General features: G+C 39.5%; 1 protein-coding gene across 1 annotated transcript; it reads left to right on the top strand.

Moving 5' to 3' along the window:
- The first annotated feature begins 8 nt into the window (after positions 1-8).
- psma3 (proteasome 20S subunit alpha 3) lies at positions 9-13076 on the top strand. Its single transcript, XM_048227706.1, has 11 exons — positions 9-128; positions 939-1021; positions 1138-1261; positions 1554-1655; positions 3567-3640; positions 4031-4103; positions 4981-5046; positions 5215-5261; positions 9670-9737; positions 11442-11506; positions 12811-13076. Exons 1-11 carry the CDS (start codon positions 108-110, stop codon positions 12853-12855), a joined length of 768 nt encoding a protein of 255 aa, XP_048083663.1. The 5' UTR covers positions 9-107; the 3' UTR covers positions 12856-13076.
- Positions 13077-15879: the final 2803 nt, after the last annotated feature.

Genomic DNA, 15879 nt, shown 5'->3' with positions numbered 1-15879 from the left:
GACGCTTCTTTGTTGCAAAGTCAGAGAGGGAGAAGTGATGTGGTGAGGAGTTACGTTTTGCAGGGGTTGTGATATATTGAGGTAATACTTTGCACTTGGGCTACAAAATGAGCTCCATCGGAACTGGGGTGAGTAGTACGATTACATACGTACCGGTACACATTTGTGTTTCTATATAGAGATTTGTTAGATAGGGTAAACTGCCAGGAGTTCATGTTTGGGAGGCTTTGTCAAGTGTGCCCGTAGGTAGCATGCTATCAGCTTACTAGCATTGAATTTCATTGAGGCCTAACGTATGGCTAGCAACTGTAGCAAGCAACCTAAACATCCATTCAGTTGTATTAGCTAACTTAGTACTGCTTTTTGGTAGTGTGTAGACAGATAGGCTAATTATGTAGGTACTTTTGAAAGACTACATGTTCCACTGTATCTATGGTTCTCCTTTTTTAATTTTTGTAGAAACATTACGGCACGGTTTCACTTTTAGTGAGCTAAGTTGACATGTACAGCACTGTGCGTCTGTCTACAGTTAGCAGGCTAGCTCTGTGCTGAGTCACATACAATGAATGCTGCGAGTTAGTAAATTAGCTAGCTAATATGCTAACTAAATCGAAAGTAACTTAATGTCATGGAAGTTCTGATAGGAAAAAACCCTTACATTTGCTTCATCAAATGAGAACCCGTTATTGTTGCATTTAACAACCAAGCGTGTTTCCTAATAAGATTAATTATTGTGATTTAGTTTGACGCTAAGTGCATAATTATAGAGGAATATTAGTATATAAACTATTATTATGCTGTCTTCTTTCTAGTGTACCTGGATAGTTATTTATTGAATGAATTGTATTCTTGTCCCACAACTGTTCACCGTTCAAGTAGTGAACTGTCACACTGGGCAACACTGAAGCAGTCACTTCACTTTTGTCTTCTCTCAACAGTATGACTTGTCTGCCTCGACCTTCTCACCTGATGGTAGAGTGTTCCAGGTTGAGTATGCAATGAAAGCAGTCGAAAACAGCAGGTGAGGATGCTTTAGAAACAACCTTTCATTCAAATAAGCAATTGTGATGCGATTAAATGAATTTTCTTATGGGTAATATAAAATTACATTTGGCATATTTTATTTACACTCAACAGCACAGCCATTGGAATCCGGTGCAAGGATGGCATTGTGTTTGGTGTTGAGAAGCTAGTCCTCTCAAAACTATATGAACAGGGATCCAACAAGCGCATATTCAACATTGACCGTCATGTTGGAATGGTAAAAACACTTTAGTGTCTCTCACTTTCACACTAGTGACTGATGTCCAAATGCTACTACATGTTTTTGCATCATATATATGAATCAGCAAAGTATTTTTTTTGTTGTTGCTTGATTCTATGCGTAGTGTTTCATTATGACCATCATTTTATATTGTAAGTTGTGCATCATTTACTCTTTGCACGCCTGAAGGCAGAGTGCAGCTGTGTTAGGCTCAAAAGAGGTGGAAACAGTAGATGTGTATCAGTGTCATGATAAGAGAGGATTTGATGAGCTTTGTTCTATCCAATAGGCTGTGGCAGGGCTCTTGGCAGACGCTCGCTCTCTCGCTGAAGTGGCTCGGGAAGAGGCTGCTAACTTCCGCTCCAACTACGGTCATGACATCCCCCTGAAAGTAAGACATAAAAGCCTGCTTCACACCTTTTTGACAAAGATATACTGAACAAAAATATTTGCATCAAGTTATTTTTCAAGATTTAAGATCTAAGACTTATGTCATGTACACATGAGGTTTATACTTCACATTTTATTGTGATCAGTCCCAGGCATCATCTTTTAATATACCACACTGTCAGGTGGAAGGATAATCATGGCAAATATCAAGTGCCCACTAACACAGATTTAAACAAATTATTGTACAACCCCAAAACAGAAAAAGTTGGGACGTTGTGTAAAATATGAATAAAAACAGAATCTAATAATCTGCAAATCTCTTCAACTCATATTTAATTGCAAAAAGGACGCAGACAACATATCAAATGTTGAAAATGACAGATTTGACTATTTTGTGGAAAATATATGCTAAATTTGATACCAGCAACATGTTTCAAAAAAAGTTGGGATGGGGTAATAAAATGCTGGAAAAGTTGTGTAATAATAAAGAAAACAAAACAAAGAATGTTTTACAACTAATTAGGGTAACTGGCAACACAATTGGGTATGAAAAAGAGCATCCCAGAGAGGCAGGGATTGTTAGAAGTAAAGATGTAGGGGTATTCATCACTATGTGTAAACCTGCGTGCACAAATGATGAAACAATGTCATTTTAATGCTTCTTAACATGAAATTGTGACATTTTGGGGAGTTAATCATCTACAGGACATAATATTATTAAAACATTCAGAGAATCCAGAGAAATCTTTGCAAACAAGGGAAAGAGCTGAAAACCACATTGGATGGCCGTGGTCTTTTGGACCTCAGATGGCACTGCATCAATACCAGACCTGTTAACAGACCTGTCATTGTATGGGCTCAGGAAAATCTCTGATAACCTTTGTCTATGTGCACAGTTTAATATCAATTAAAACATTGTAACATTAACAGCAAAAATTGTATTGAGACATTATATAGAAAATACCACCCTCTTATCTGGGCCTGAGCTTGTTTAAAATGGACTGAGGTAACATGGAAAAAGGTCCTGTGGTTAGACCAATCAAAGTTTGCCATTCTTTTTGGAAATCAAGCACTCATCTGGGCCAAAGAGGAGAGGGCCTATCCAAGTATCCAACCTATCCAACTTGTTTTAGTTTTCACTCCGAAACCCAACATCTATGACATTAGGAGCAACAGCATGGGCATCTTGCACATTTGGCACAGCACAATCAATTCTGAATGATGTATACAGGTTTTGAGCAACATATACTGCCATCCAGGCAATGTCTTTTCCAGAGACGACCTTGAATATTTCTGGAAAACGATGCCAAAATGAATTCTGCATATATTTAAATAGTATTTCTCCATAGAGGAAGAGTCCAGGTGCTAAGATGGCTTGTCTGCAGTCCTGATTTGTCAAATTAGGTGCATGATGAAATGAAAAGCATGACTAAGAATACCCCATACTGTTGAGCAACTGGAATCCTATATCGTGGAGTAATGGGACAACATTTCATTATCAAAACTGTAGCAAATGGTCTCCTCAGTTCATAAACATTTACAGAATTGTGTTAAATGAAGAGGTGAAGCAGCACAGTGGTAAACATGCTCCTGTCCCAACTTTTTTTGAATCATATCAAATTCAAAATTAACATATACTTTCCATGAAATAGTCCAAATTTTCATTTTCAACATTTGATATGTTGTCTATGTCCTTTATGCTGCTAAATATGGGTTTACGAGACTTGTATATTATGACATTCTGTTTTTATTTGCATTTTACACAACGTCCCAACTTTTTTCTGTTTTGGGGTTGTACAAAGGTTGAGATAAATAAGCTTTGTGTTTACAAGTTTCATTCGTGTGTATATTGTTGTGATCTAAGTAAAGTAAATGTAAGTAAACAAATATATTTTTCCACCCTTTCAAATAGCATCTTTCAGACAGAGTGGCCATGTATGTCCATGCTTACACGTTATACAGCGCTGTGCGTCCATTTGGCTGCAGGTAAGGCATGATGGACACTGGAGAACCGTTTATAGCTGGATCAATAAAAAGGAGTTCTCCTTATCAGAGGTCCACTGATATACACACATATGTTTGACTAAAAGCTTATCAGCATGTGCTTGATCCATGTTTCATAATGCACAGACCACTTTTATATTTTTACTCAACTAATATCTCTGCTCTTTGAAGAGATGAGAAGAGTTAGGAAAAGTCACAAACATCTTCAGATAGCTTAAGTTTAAAAGAATAATGCTTAAAACCATAAATTATTAAACATGTCCGTTTTATCATGTACTTTAATGTTCAAGAGCTCTACTGTTTGTATAATGTATGTTAAAGTGTCTTTAATGTCATTGCCATGGAAATTTAAAAAGGTTCTACCCTTCTTAGTTTTATCCTGGGATCATATGATGAAGATGATGGCCCACAGCTGTACATGGTAGACCCATCAGGGATTTCATACGTAAGATTTATTTGGCACATTTCTATTTATTCTGAGTTGTAACATTCCATTCTATTTAGGTTCTGTACCTACAGTTTGTAAGACTTGTGAGGTTGATGTATGCAAATAGCACTACAAGTTCATCATCTGTAATGCGCACAAGAAACCGCAGAAGGTCATGTAAAAAATATATTGAGACAGATTCAAAGTCTACACAAGCTATGTGGACGCTGTAAACGCAAGGCTTACACACCTATTTTGAAGTTCTTTGTAGTCTGCACAAGCATATAGATAGATACATAGACAAAGCGCCCCTATCGGAAATGTGTATTGGCACTTATGGACAACACATTTTGCTATGCAAGTATGTGTCAAACCCTCCTTGCATAGCTTGCGTAGACTATGAAGCAGCACTTGAGGTTGTTGTTATGGTTATTTTTTTTTTTTATCTGTGGGGAGGGTGGGTGGGGTTGGATTCAGGTGGGATATTTTGAAAAGGAAGAGAGGGAGGGTGGGTGGGGTCACTTATGTATTGAGCATGTATAAGACAAGAAGGAAGCCTGAACTTATGTTTTTATTTTATTTTATTTTATTTAATCTTAGTTTTTTTCCCCCTTTCTTTCTCATCTGATCATAATCTTAATAAATTAAATATTTTGCTTAGTTTGATCTTAGTGTGGTCCTGTTACCTTAAAGTAGTTCTGTGTACTTGCTTACATTCATTACTTACTATATATATATATATATATATATAATTAATATAATGAATGTAATATATATATAGAACTACTATCTATACAGAACTCCCCAGTTATCTGTGTCATTGGGGGGCAATATCTGGTTTGTCAAGTATTTGATAATATTTCTGCTTTGCATTTATTTTTCTCCATTTATTTAGGGTTACTGGGGTTGTGCCATTGGAAAGGCCAAGCAGGCAGCCAAGACAGAAATTGAAAAACTTCAGGTGATCATTTTCAATAGGAGCACTAAAAAGCAAATGTATTAACCAAAGCAGAGGATCTTAGTCTGATTTATCCTGGTTGATTATCAAACAAGTAAAGGCATTTCATATTACTATAAATTATTTTATTATTATTCAATTTATATTTTCCTTATTCCCCTACGTTTTTAGATGAAAGACATGACCTGCCGGGAGTTGGTGAAGGAGGTGGCCAAAATGTAAGCCTCTTGTTTTTATTGGTGGACTGTGACTTGTCAGTATTGCACACAAGGGGGCAGCATTGCCATTTTGTCATTTTCACTATTGAGTGTGTTGGGATAGGTCAGTGGTTCTTAAACTGGAGACCCCCATGGAGTCGCCAAACACATCGGAGGGGTTGCGAAATGATTTGCAGTCTGAATTAAAGACATTTTATTCCAGTTATACATTGGATGAGTGCTAGTTATCCTTTGGATGTAATACATCAGATTGTCAAAGGCTGCCACTGACATTAATACCTTTGGTGTTGACATAGCCTACCTATGAGAGAAAACATTTTCTGCCTCTGCTTCCAATGCCCATCTCGCAACATTTCAAAATCAAATTTCACTGGTTGGAGAGAAGGGGGTCGCGACACTTGGCCCATGTGTTTTGAAAAGTTTAAGAACCACTGGTACAGGTTACAGAATCATATTTGACTAGATGTAATTCATAGAGCCCACTGGCAAAACGCTTTGAGGCGTTTTATGAGAGGATCTACATTGATTAATCTGTTTGTGTAATTCATATGGCTTAAATGATATGCACCCTCATACAACATGCGTGGTCATAATGGAAAAAGTCAATGTTATTTAATCTAATTGATCTTTTTTTTTTTTGAAGCACTTTATATGGGCATGAGGTTTACACAGATTCTCTTGACTTAAGAGCGTACTTTGTGTTGTACACATTGTGTACATTGACTTGTTAAATACTTGCCAAGTTTCAATTAGAACTAGCCGGTGAAGTAGCTAAAACATTTCTTTGAAATGTGAGTCTAATATGACCTACTGGGTACTTGACATTTACAGAAAGTTTGTTTGAACACTCAACATAAATGTCACACCTTTAATTCTGTGAAACCCTGAACCCCTTCCATTGGGATTTTGAAATGCGTTGAAATGCAGTTAGAGCCACATGGTAAATGTCATAGTGACCACAATGTTCAGCAACAGTGTTCTGACCGTTGCATCAAGTGGGTGTCTATCTTCAATGTTTTGCAGTATCTTGCATCTTTGAAAAGGTTATGCAGATAAGTTTTGTGAACAAAGTAAAATGCAAAATTTTACATTATAAGTGACCACCCTGGTAGCAAAGCAAACTATTGTTGCAGCTAATATTGCATCAGACTGCATTCAGTGACATCTGAATAGATGTGCTGTGTAGTTTTTCTTTTAACCTTAAAATAATGTCTTCAGTAGTTTTTTTTAGAGAGAGAGAGAGATTACGTCTTCATGTTTATAGGACACCATTTGTATTGTTTCCATGAGGACTTGTAGACATGTGCTGGGAGCACACCTCACACCTCCACATCATTGTCTGTAGCTGACTTTGTGGGTGTGCGTTACAGTATTCCCGATAAAAGCATCTTGTCATTTCCTCTTGACCTAAAGCTCAGTCTATTGGTGCATTCATGGCACCTGGGAATGACGAGGACCGCCCGTGATTACGTTGTTTTTCTCACCGTGAGTGTTCATGTGCTTTGCCGTCGGAATGTGTGAAAAACAAAGATGCCGCTACAAAAGTTAAAACATACACTCACCAATCTTAAATAAACAACTGTATTTGCTTAAAAATATAGTATAAGGCATTGCATTACATTACATTTTAGCAGACACGTCTTGACAAAAGTGACTTACATATATCAGCTATATTACAAGGGATCACAAGGCGCTTGTGAAAGAAAGATATGCAGCTTTCAAGTGACAAAAACGGCAAATTCCCAAGTTCACATTAAAACAGTTGGACATGAAAGGCCATATGGACTACTAACGAACGTGACGACAAAAGTGATGACGAGTCCCTAACTGGGAAACTCTGGCAAAATCTAGCCCCAGTTTCCCACATCTGATTCCCACATGAAGTGACGTGAATGATGCGGAACGATGACGTTCACTTTGACGATCACTTTGATGACGTTCACGTTGATGATCCCTTTTTTGAACTGTCATCAGTTGTCATGCGTTTGTTTTTACAGAGTTGTCCTAAACCGGAAGTAGGCGTGATATCCCCCATTGCATTATGTAACTTTGGTGGGTTGTAAATGTTTTACATGCTGGGGACCCCTTTAATGTCGTCATTAGGAAAAGTTATGCAGAGGTGTACCCATTATGTTGAAAATTGATGCCAATGGGCAAATGCCATGTCAATTCTTTTTATAATTTTGCATTAATTATTAGAGATGCACCGATATGGAATTTTAGGGCCGATAACCGATATTTATTGGTTTGTTGTGGCCGATAGCGATACGATAACCAATAATATTACTCTTGGAAAAAAAATTGTGAAAAGTGATTTGAGGAAAGCATTTAATAAGCATAATTTTATTGCAGTAATTTTATCTACCACCAAATGATGGACAGAACTCATAATAGTCCTCAATAGTACGGCAGTCAACAACATAACAGTAGCCTAGCCCTACAGTATGTGTGGCTCCTTAAGTGAACCTGACGTCAGTGAATTGTGAGTGAGTGGCTAGAGAGTTTGAATCGTTTTCATTTAGGACTAAACGCTCATAAACGGCTCAGATTGGAATATGCTACAGTATAGCGACCAAATCAGTGTTTGTGAGGGAAACTTAGGTTTAGTTAGCCTGACGAGCCAGACCAACATTAAAATGTAGGGTCTGGGCACTCACCATTCGCAGTGCTCAGTCCGAGGGGCGGGATAATCAGTTGTCTTTCAAATTCCCTCTGCACGCAATAGGACAGCGGCAGCGCTATGAGTCCCATGCGTTTCCCACCAGCGGAGCTAGTTGGCTAGTTCAAACGTTTTCCAACTTAATAAAAGCTTAACTCGTGTCACACTGTTGCCAGCAGCAACATCCGTCTTATTTGTTTTCAAGTAGCAGGGAATTCAAGCTAAACCGTTGCAACTCTGCCATCAATCATTATGTTAAGCCCACCTAACAACTCTATACACGATTTCATTGGCCTGATTAAGTTTCGATTTCTGGAGCTCACAAGCCAACGGAGAGTTGCTAGACTAGCCCTGACAGCAAATGTAATTTGCTGCCGCTAGGGGCGCGTCTAGATTTCTAGGCTAAGGTTTAGTTTCAACTGCGGGTAACTGAATAAAGCTGCAACTCCTCAGACTGTATCTTATGTCCGTCTACTCTGTTGCGCACAACCTGCTGCAGCAGAAATGAAAGGAGTTAGCTCCGAAGGTTTTATTTTATTATTATGACTTATTATGATGACCTGTCTGAACTGAAGCACGAATGGTTAGCATATTTCTAGGTAATGATACAAAACCCAAGCTCAAGTAATGCAAATATAACACTAAAACACAACTTAGAACTAGGCCTACTTATGTACTCACTAACGAGTTTGTTTATTTGTTTCCCCGACCAGCGCGGTAAAGTGCAAACACACCAGCACAATACTGCTCTAAATAGGGCTGAGCTCCGCTCTGTTAAGGTTAAATGGCGGATCATTCACGAGAGGATTTTGAGATGCACAGATTCCCAAATGAATGCATATCCACAGATTTTGTTACAGTGGTGAAATACATTCACACCGCTGACATTATATTGAGGAAAAAGTATAGCCAACCAAGCTCAAGTAGCTCAGTGTAGCCAGACGGACCTTACGGAGGCCTAAATTAGGACTTAAAACATTGGTGCAAATTATCGGCCAGAATTCTGTTATCGGACCGATAATAATATTTTCATTTTTTCACTTATCGGCTAATAATATATCGGCCGCCGATATATCGTGCATCCCTATTAATTATATGTATTCTGATATGCAGTGTATCATATACAATACCCTTTATCAAATTCAGCAAATTTGTTAGGATGTGCACATTGAATGGGTACGCTCAAAGCTCAGGTTGGTGCAGTTTGATTGGCTGTTGGATTGAAATAACAACCTCTCGCCTAGTCTAGAGGAATATGACTGAATTCAGGGGAAAATAGGGGAATGTCTCTGATTTCGAACAAAGCTTTTTTCAATAGCCAATCGCGGAGAGACTGCAGACAACCAAAGCGATGCCGTTTAGTTTGCCTTTGCTTAGGCAAATGTTTATATTTAAATCTATCAGCTTTTGTGCAACATGCCAGAGAGGTAGCTCAACCCTACCTTCAGTATTCCCAGAGAAATGCCAAACGAGTTTCGTTTTTGTTTGGGGGACAGCCTGCCCCCACTTTGTTTCCAGTTTTCGGAGCCTGGGCTGCCTACAGAGACTGGTTTTTTTTTACAGTTTACAGTGTACTCACAGGGCAGCTGGCAGTCGTGAGGAGATGATGAAATTGGGCTTAAAATCGCGTAAAACCCTGACTTCACCTTTAATGTTGCAAGAAGGCTACTGGCGCTAAACACATTTCTGCATAACTTGGTTGTGTTGTTGCTATAGCCATCTCAATCATGATTTATTGTCTTCCTGCAGAATCTACATTGTACATGATGAGGTCAAAGACAAATCATTTGAGTTGGAGCTCAGCTGGGTAGGAGAAGGTAAGACTATGTCTCTTGACAGACTGGTGTTGTATATTACACCTTATATTGCGAAACATGTTGATGTCTATTACTGAAACTGCAAAAGTGTTGTCTGCAGATTCCTACGCTCATAATGAAGTAGCTAAACTGGAGTGCAGCCATATTAGTGTCACATTCATTCAAATCCCCACATTCATATCTGCCCCTGTCCTGCAATTCTGCAATCTCAGATTGTGTGCGTGTGCGCGTGCGCATATGTGTGGACTGGAAGGAATGTTTAGGTCTGTAAAGCAAACCTCGGGTATAGGGAAACACTTACATTGATACTATCTGAGCATTGGGGTAACCTGTAAAGCTGCCTCACTGTAAGGACTTTGCTGGTTTTATGTACACTACTGGTCAAGTTTAGACACCTACTCATTTATGGGTATTTAATTTTCAGACTATTTACAAGAGGTGGATTAACATGGACATTAGAATCTGAATAATGGCTCAATTGGAATAAAAATTACCCCTATTAACACCTTGATCGGAATAAAACTGCCGATCCGATTCAATTTTTAATTGGGAAATAAAGGGTGGTGTATTCCGTTCTTATTCTGATTGAACAGCCATGTATACGATCAATCGGGTTGCCTGCTGTAGCTTCTCAAGCAAAAGTCAAGCAGCAACGCATATTCTGATCAAAGATTCTAGAGCGCTTGTGAGCACCTGATCGAATCGAACGTACCCCATGTAAACAGATGACACACAATTTTCATTCGGAATAGTTTAATCGGAATAACCACAAACCTGTCCATGTAGGAGTTCCTAATATGTGTTGAGCACTTGTTGGCTGCTTCTCGTTCACTCATGCTCAAAAATCATTCCAGGTGACTTTCATGAAGCTTGTGGTGATGCCAGTACAAGGATACAAGGAAGTTTATTGTCACATGCATATAGTTACTGGAAGTAAGAAATGCAGTGAAATTATGTCTGGTGTCAGCCTATTTGTGCATTAATGGGGGGGGGTAAAAAGTGCAGTAGAAGAGGGGTTTAGTAGATTAAGTGGCAAGGGCTGCATAAAAAAGGTGGGGGAGGATTGGGATTGGGTGGGGGGCACCAACAAGGAGCACCCAAGAGCAACAGGGGCAAGGAAAACTCCCTTACCAAGGAAGAAACCTTGGGCAGATCCATATAACCCAACTGCCAGGGGTCTTGGTGTGTGTGTTGGGGGGATGACAGGGGAGATGGGACAGTAGTGTGCAAACCGGTCATGACGATAAATTGAGGCTATTATGAAGAATCTAATATATGACTCAAATTTAGTTTTTAAACAAATGTTATAATACCATGTGTTATTTCATAGTTGTGAGTTTTCAGTTTTGTTCTGTTCCAAAAAAAAAGAAACCCATAAATGAGTAGACATCCCCAAACTTTTGTCTGGCAATGTAGGTCAGAGGGTTTGTTGGCTGCTACTAAAGGTCTTCCTCTTGGAAAGGAGAGTAAGGAAACATTTTTGTAGCCACGATGCCACATGATTGCTGCATAACTTGCATTCAGAACACTTAATCTGAGCCTGGTTGCTTTAGACCCTTGGTGTTCTGAATTGTCCTCTGACCTGTTGCCTATAACTTCTGTCTTTAAAAGTGATTTGTATTTGTGGTGGTGGTTGTGGTCATGTTACTTGCCATACAGAGTTTGAAGCTTAACAACCTTCTTTGTCTTCCCCTCCTTCTACAGTGACAAAAGGAAGACATGAAGTGGTCCCCAAAGACATTAGAGAAGAGGCAGAGAAGTATGCTAAGGTAAGAGCCAGTTCAAATAGCACCAGGTGTCATTACCCATGGTGCACCTCACTGCTTGTCCACACTGGGCCTGTCACAGACACATGGCACTTGTAGGGCCCCACACTTGTGTCCATAGGAGCACACTTAGCAATCTTTAGGGGGAACAAGTGAAAGATTTATTTATTTATATATATGGCTATGGCTAAATTATTTATTATAATTCTTGCATTTTTAGTAATTAAGCTGCAGCATCTTGAGTTGGCTTTATTTCTGACTTTTGGTCTGTGCTGTTGTGTTAATTAGAAAATTGACTCCTGTCTTCAGTGCTGAATGTGAACTTCAGTGTCTTAAGTGGGGTTTAGCTTACCTTATGCCCGTGATTATCTGTAGCTGCAATTTACAATATGGCCCTTTCCGAAACTAGTTACTTCGCCCTCTCCCTAGCCTCTTACACTTCGCGTGCACATTCGCGTGGAGGGTCCGCCATATTAAGGGCCATCCTAAACTTACTTTACTACTGTTAAGTGGTAGTGTGTTATAAACCAACGATGAGTGAACACGGATGGTCACTTGTCGAGAGTGTGTCAATTAATGCGTCAGGGAGGACGTTTTAAAATGTTAGTTCTGCGTGAGTAGGCCACGCCTGTAAACAAATCCATGGTTCCGTGATAGCCAGCTTCTGCTAGGGAGAGTAAAGTTCGTCCCAAGGCTGAGTGTGGTTTTAAAATCCTACACGCAAATCAAGGGAACTTTATTTGGCTGCGAGGGTGCTTCCCACCTGAGTTCACTCGGTATTCGAGGGGGAGTGTGCAGAGATGGAAAGGGCCCTCCTCTCAATACTTCTAAATTGTCAGTATGCCAGTAGAGTGTTACATGCACACAATTTGTTGTGTTGCTCCTGACTGATTTTTTTGACAGTGATAAATTATGCAATATTTCATATCTGTTAATAGCCCCTCTGAAAATTTCATGAAGGCAGGTTGTTTAATGGCCTGTAATATTTTCCAATCAGGAACATATAATAGTTGTGGAACTTTTGGGCTAACTTTGAATTACCATCTGTTAATAATCTATACCCTGTTGTGGATTTCTGTGACATAAGTATCTTGCAATATTGAGAATCCTCCTGTTAATTTGACGAATCAAAAAACAAAACTTAATGGCATCCTGTGGCAAAATGTTCTTACTGGTTTAATGTAAATTTCTTTTTGTTATTCGTACAACATTCAACACTGAGGTGTCAAAGTTGTCCTTCATTAAGCTGAAATGGTTTGGATGTGGTGCCCTTACTGACTTTGTTTTTGCTTTCGGTCTTCTCACAGGATGCCTTGGAAGAAGAGGACGACTCTGATGAGGACAACATGTAAAAGCCTGTTTGGCCCGGCAGCAACACGTGCATTTGCCCCTCTGACTACTGTCATACCCACTATTCTCCCTGTCCTCACCAGACGACCCCAGATGTACAAGGCAGATATTTCTTTTTTTTGTATGTTTTTTTAAGCGCATTGGACCATTACATTCATGTGTTTCTTTTCTTTAAATTCTGTACAATGGATTTTGGACAGCATATAAAAATTGTCAGAAAACATGATCTGTGAATTTGTTTTTTTAAAACCACTACATATATTAGGCCTATGTGATCATAGTCTACTCTTCCAAACAAGTTCAGTCAGTGTGTGTGTGTGTATGTGTATATATATATATATATATATATATATATATATATATATATATATATATAAAAAATATATATATATATATATATATATATATATATATATATATATAAAAAATAAATATAATTATAATATATACTCTTTTGATCCCGTGAGGTAAATTTGATCTCTGCAAACACACACAGTGAGGTGAAGCACACACTAATCCCGGCACAGTGAGCTGCCTGCATCAACAGCGGCGCTCGGGGAGCAGTGAGGGGTTTGGTGCCTTGCTCAAGGGCACTTCAGCCGTGCCTACTGGTCGGGGTTCGAACCGGCAACCCTCAGGTTACAGGTGCTAACCTGTAGGCCACGGCTGCCCCTTAAAAATTATAAGAGATAATCTCAGTACTGTAAACAGCCTGGTTAGACCTTTTGAAATCACATGCTTAATCTTGCTCGCACCTTTCATCTTAGTGTTCATAATGAATGGGAATAGCGAGACTTATTGATATCCAGAAGAACAGCAATTACAACAGGATTGAACAATTTAACTACGCACTGTAAAGCATGTCTTAATGGGTTAATGCACCCCTAGAATGCTTTAATTTGAGTAAGTGTGCCATTTAGCTTGCAACGTGCAGTACAGAAAATGAGTAAAGCATTTGCCTGAGAGGACCATTTCTAAACTGTCAACACGTTTGTTAGGCTTCATCACACCTTGGCTTGTGTGTTGTGGCCCTGTGCAGCTGAGAGTCCTTTGTGGTTTGCTACACTGCAAGGACTTGAACCTTGTACTACAGAGTAGCAGTGCCATCCACCAGTGTATACAGCACAAAATTACTTGCCGCACTCTTACCTTATGTGAAGGGAATCTCACAAGCAACAAACTACAGGCCTACACTGGACCAAACACTGCTGCTGTACCTCTTGTCTCACCACCTCAGCCTTGGCTACACCAATATTAGATTCAGAGCCACTGTTTGTGTGCCTGATGGGAGGTTAAAGTGGCCACTGAGTGATGCCACTGATGCCTGAGGCTCAGACAACTTCTGACTAAAAGTCAATTATAAGCAACTAATGAATTGCATTAAGCCTATCTCTTGTGAACCGAGCTTACTACCATGCGGGAAACGTGACTGTCTAATTAGGGCATAGCTCTGTGTCTCAGAATGCAGATCCATAGCTTTCAACTACAAGCTCCAGTGTGTTCTTACAGTGCAACTATCATCCACTGGTTAGTCCCATGCCTTATAATGCAAAAGCTTGCACATTGCAAATGATGAGGTACTGTGCAAAACCTGCAGTTTAAACAATGGCCCTGTGAACTTTTGGAATGGTATAAAAATATGATGCATGCTTTAGGGCAATTTGCTCTAGTTTCCCAAGGCACCTGGGACCCCAAACATGTCAAGTCCACTATAAGAGATCCTTTCCCTGTTTCACTTTCGGTGCTTACAGTCCTGATGCAGGTGGACAGAAGTCAATTTTTCTAAATGAACTTTAACTGGTCAATGTCATTAAAATCCCTTATAGAAATGTAACAGCACACATACCCAACCAATCAAACAGCCTTCAGACAAGCCCTCTTCTGCAAATTTAGCTAATGTCATTAGGCAAGTTTGATTGCCCAGATACTGTTTTACTGATTAATCACTCCACAGATCTATACTCTCTTACTTGGGATGTTTTTTTTTTATCATAAACATTACACCCTCCACAGACCTGCTGGAGAAGGGCTACATTCTCCAACAAGGCAACTCTTTAAGAACTGGGCTGTGTTCAAAGCTTAAAACATGACATGTCTGTAAACATAAATGGACAAGTGGCAATCAGCTGCTGCAAGAACATGTGAGCAGGCATGTGTGGCACACCGTGGGGGTTGGAGTCAGGAGGCTCCCATTATGCTGGGTTCATTACTCAGCAAAACAAGTACTACTACAAGCCCTACCAGATGCAGCAGACAGCGTTCTAGGCCCTGTTACATGTATAATGCAGACCGGTTGACCTTTTGTTAGGTTAAAGAATACACAGACCGCTGTCAATGTAGACATAATGCACATCAGTCTTACTCTGTGGCATGTTACATATCAAAGCGCTGCTAATTCTTCTCATGTGGGTGTGGACAAACACCATGGTTCAGATAGGCTTGCCTGGACATCATTTGGCAGTCAAATGGGAAAACATCAAGCATGATAAACTTGTTATGTTTCAGCAACACTTATGAATAAGATAAGAAATGGATCACCATATTTCAGATAGTTTTGTTGTCGTCATTCTAGTGAACTCTTGTGCATTCTAGTGCACGCTGGTGATCAACCCAGCGACGTGGAAAGATACTGACAGGGCCCTTGAGCTACACAAGCGTGGCTCCCTCTAGCATATACCATTTGTGTGTGTTGCAATATTGGTTATTTACAGTAAAATGTCCAGTAACATTTGAAGTTAGTCTTTTGAAAATCTTTATACATAGCCGTCATAACTGTTCAGATGAAGTTCTGCTTTAGTCCAGAGTTTTAGGCTATTTACCCTCACTGTCCACCACCATCTCGTTTACTTCCCTCTTTCCGAAGGTCTTCCGGTTACGTAATCGCCAAGCTGATCGAGGGGTTTCTGACGTCCCAAAGAAATAAAAAGGACGCCATTGCTCTACTCATAGCCTTCAATTGACCTCTTCTACATTACAATAGTTTAAGTGGTTCGCTGAAATTAGATCAAAAACGAGTACACTGAGTG

This window comes from Alosa alosa, chromosome 19, assembly GCF_017589495.1.
Source record: "Alosa alosa isolate M-15738 ecotype Scorff River chromosome 19, AALO_Geno_1.1, whole genome shotgun sequence".
NCBI classification, from domain to species: Eukaryota; Metazoa; Chordata; class Actinopteri; order Clupeiformes; family Clupeidae; genus Alosa; species Alosa alosa.
Note: the sequence above shows the minus strand (reverse complement) of the source record. Positions and strands in the feature narration are given on the sequence as shown.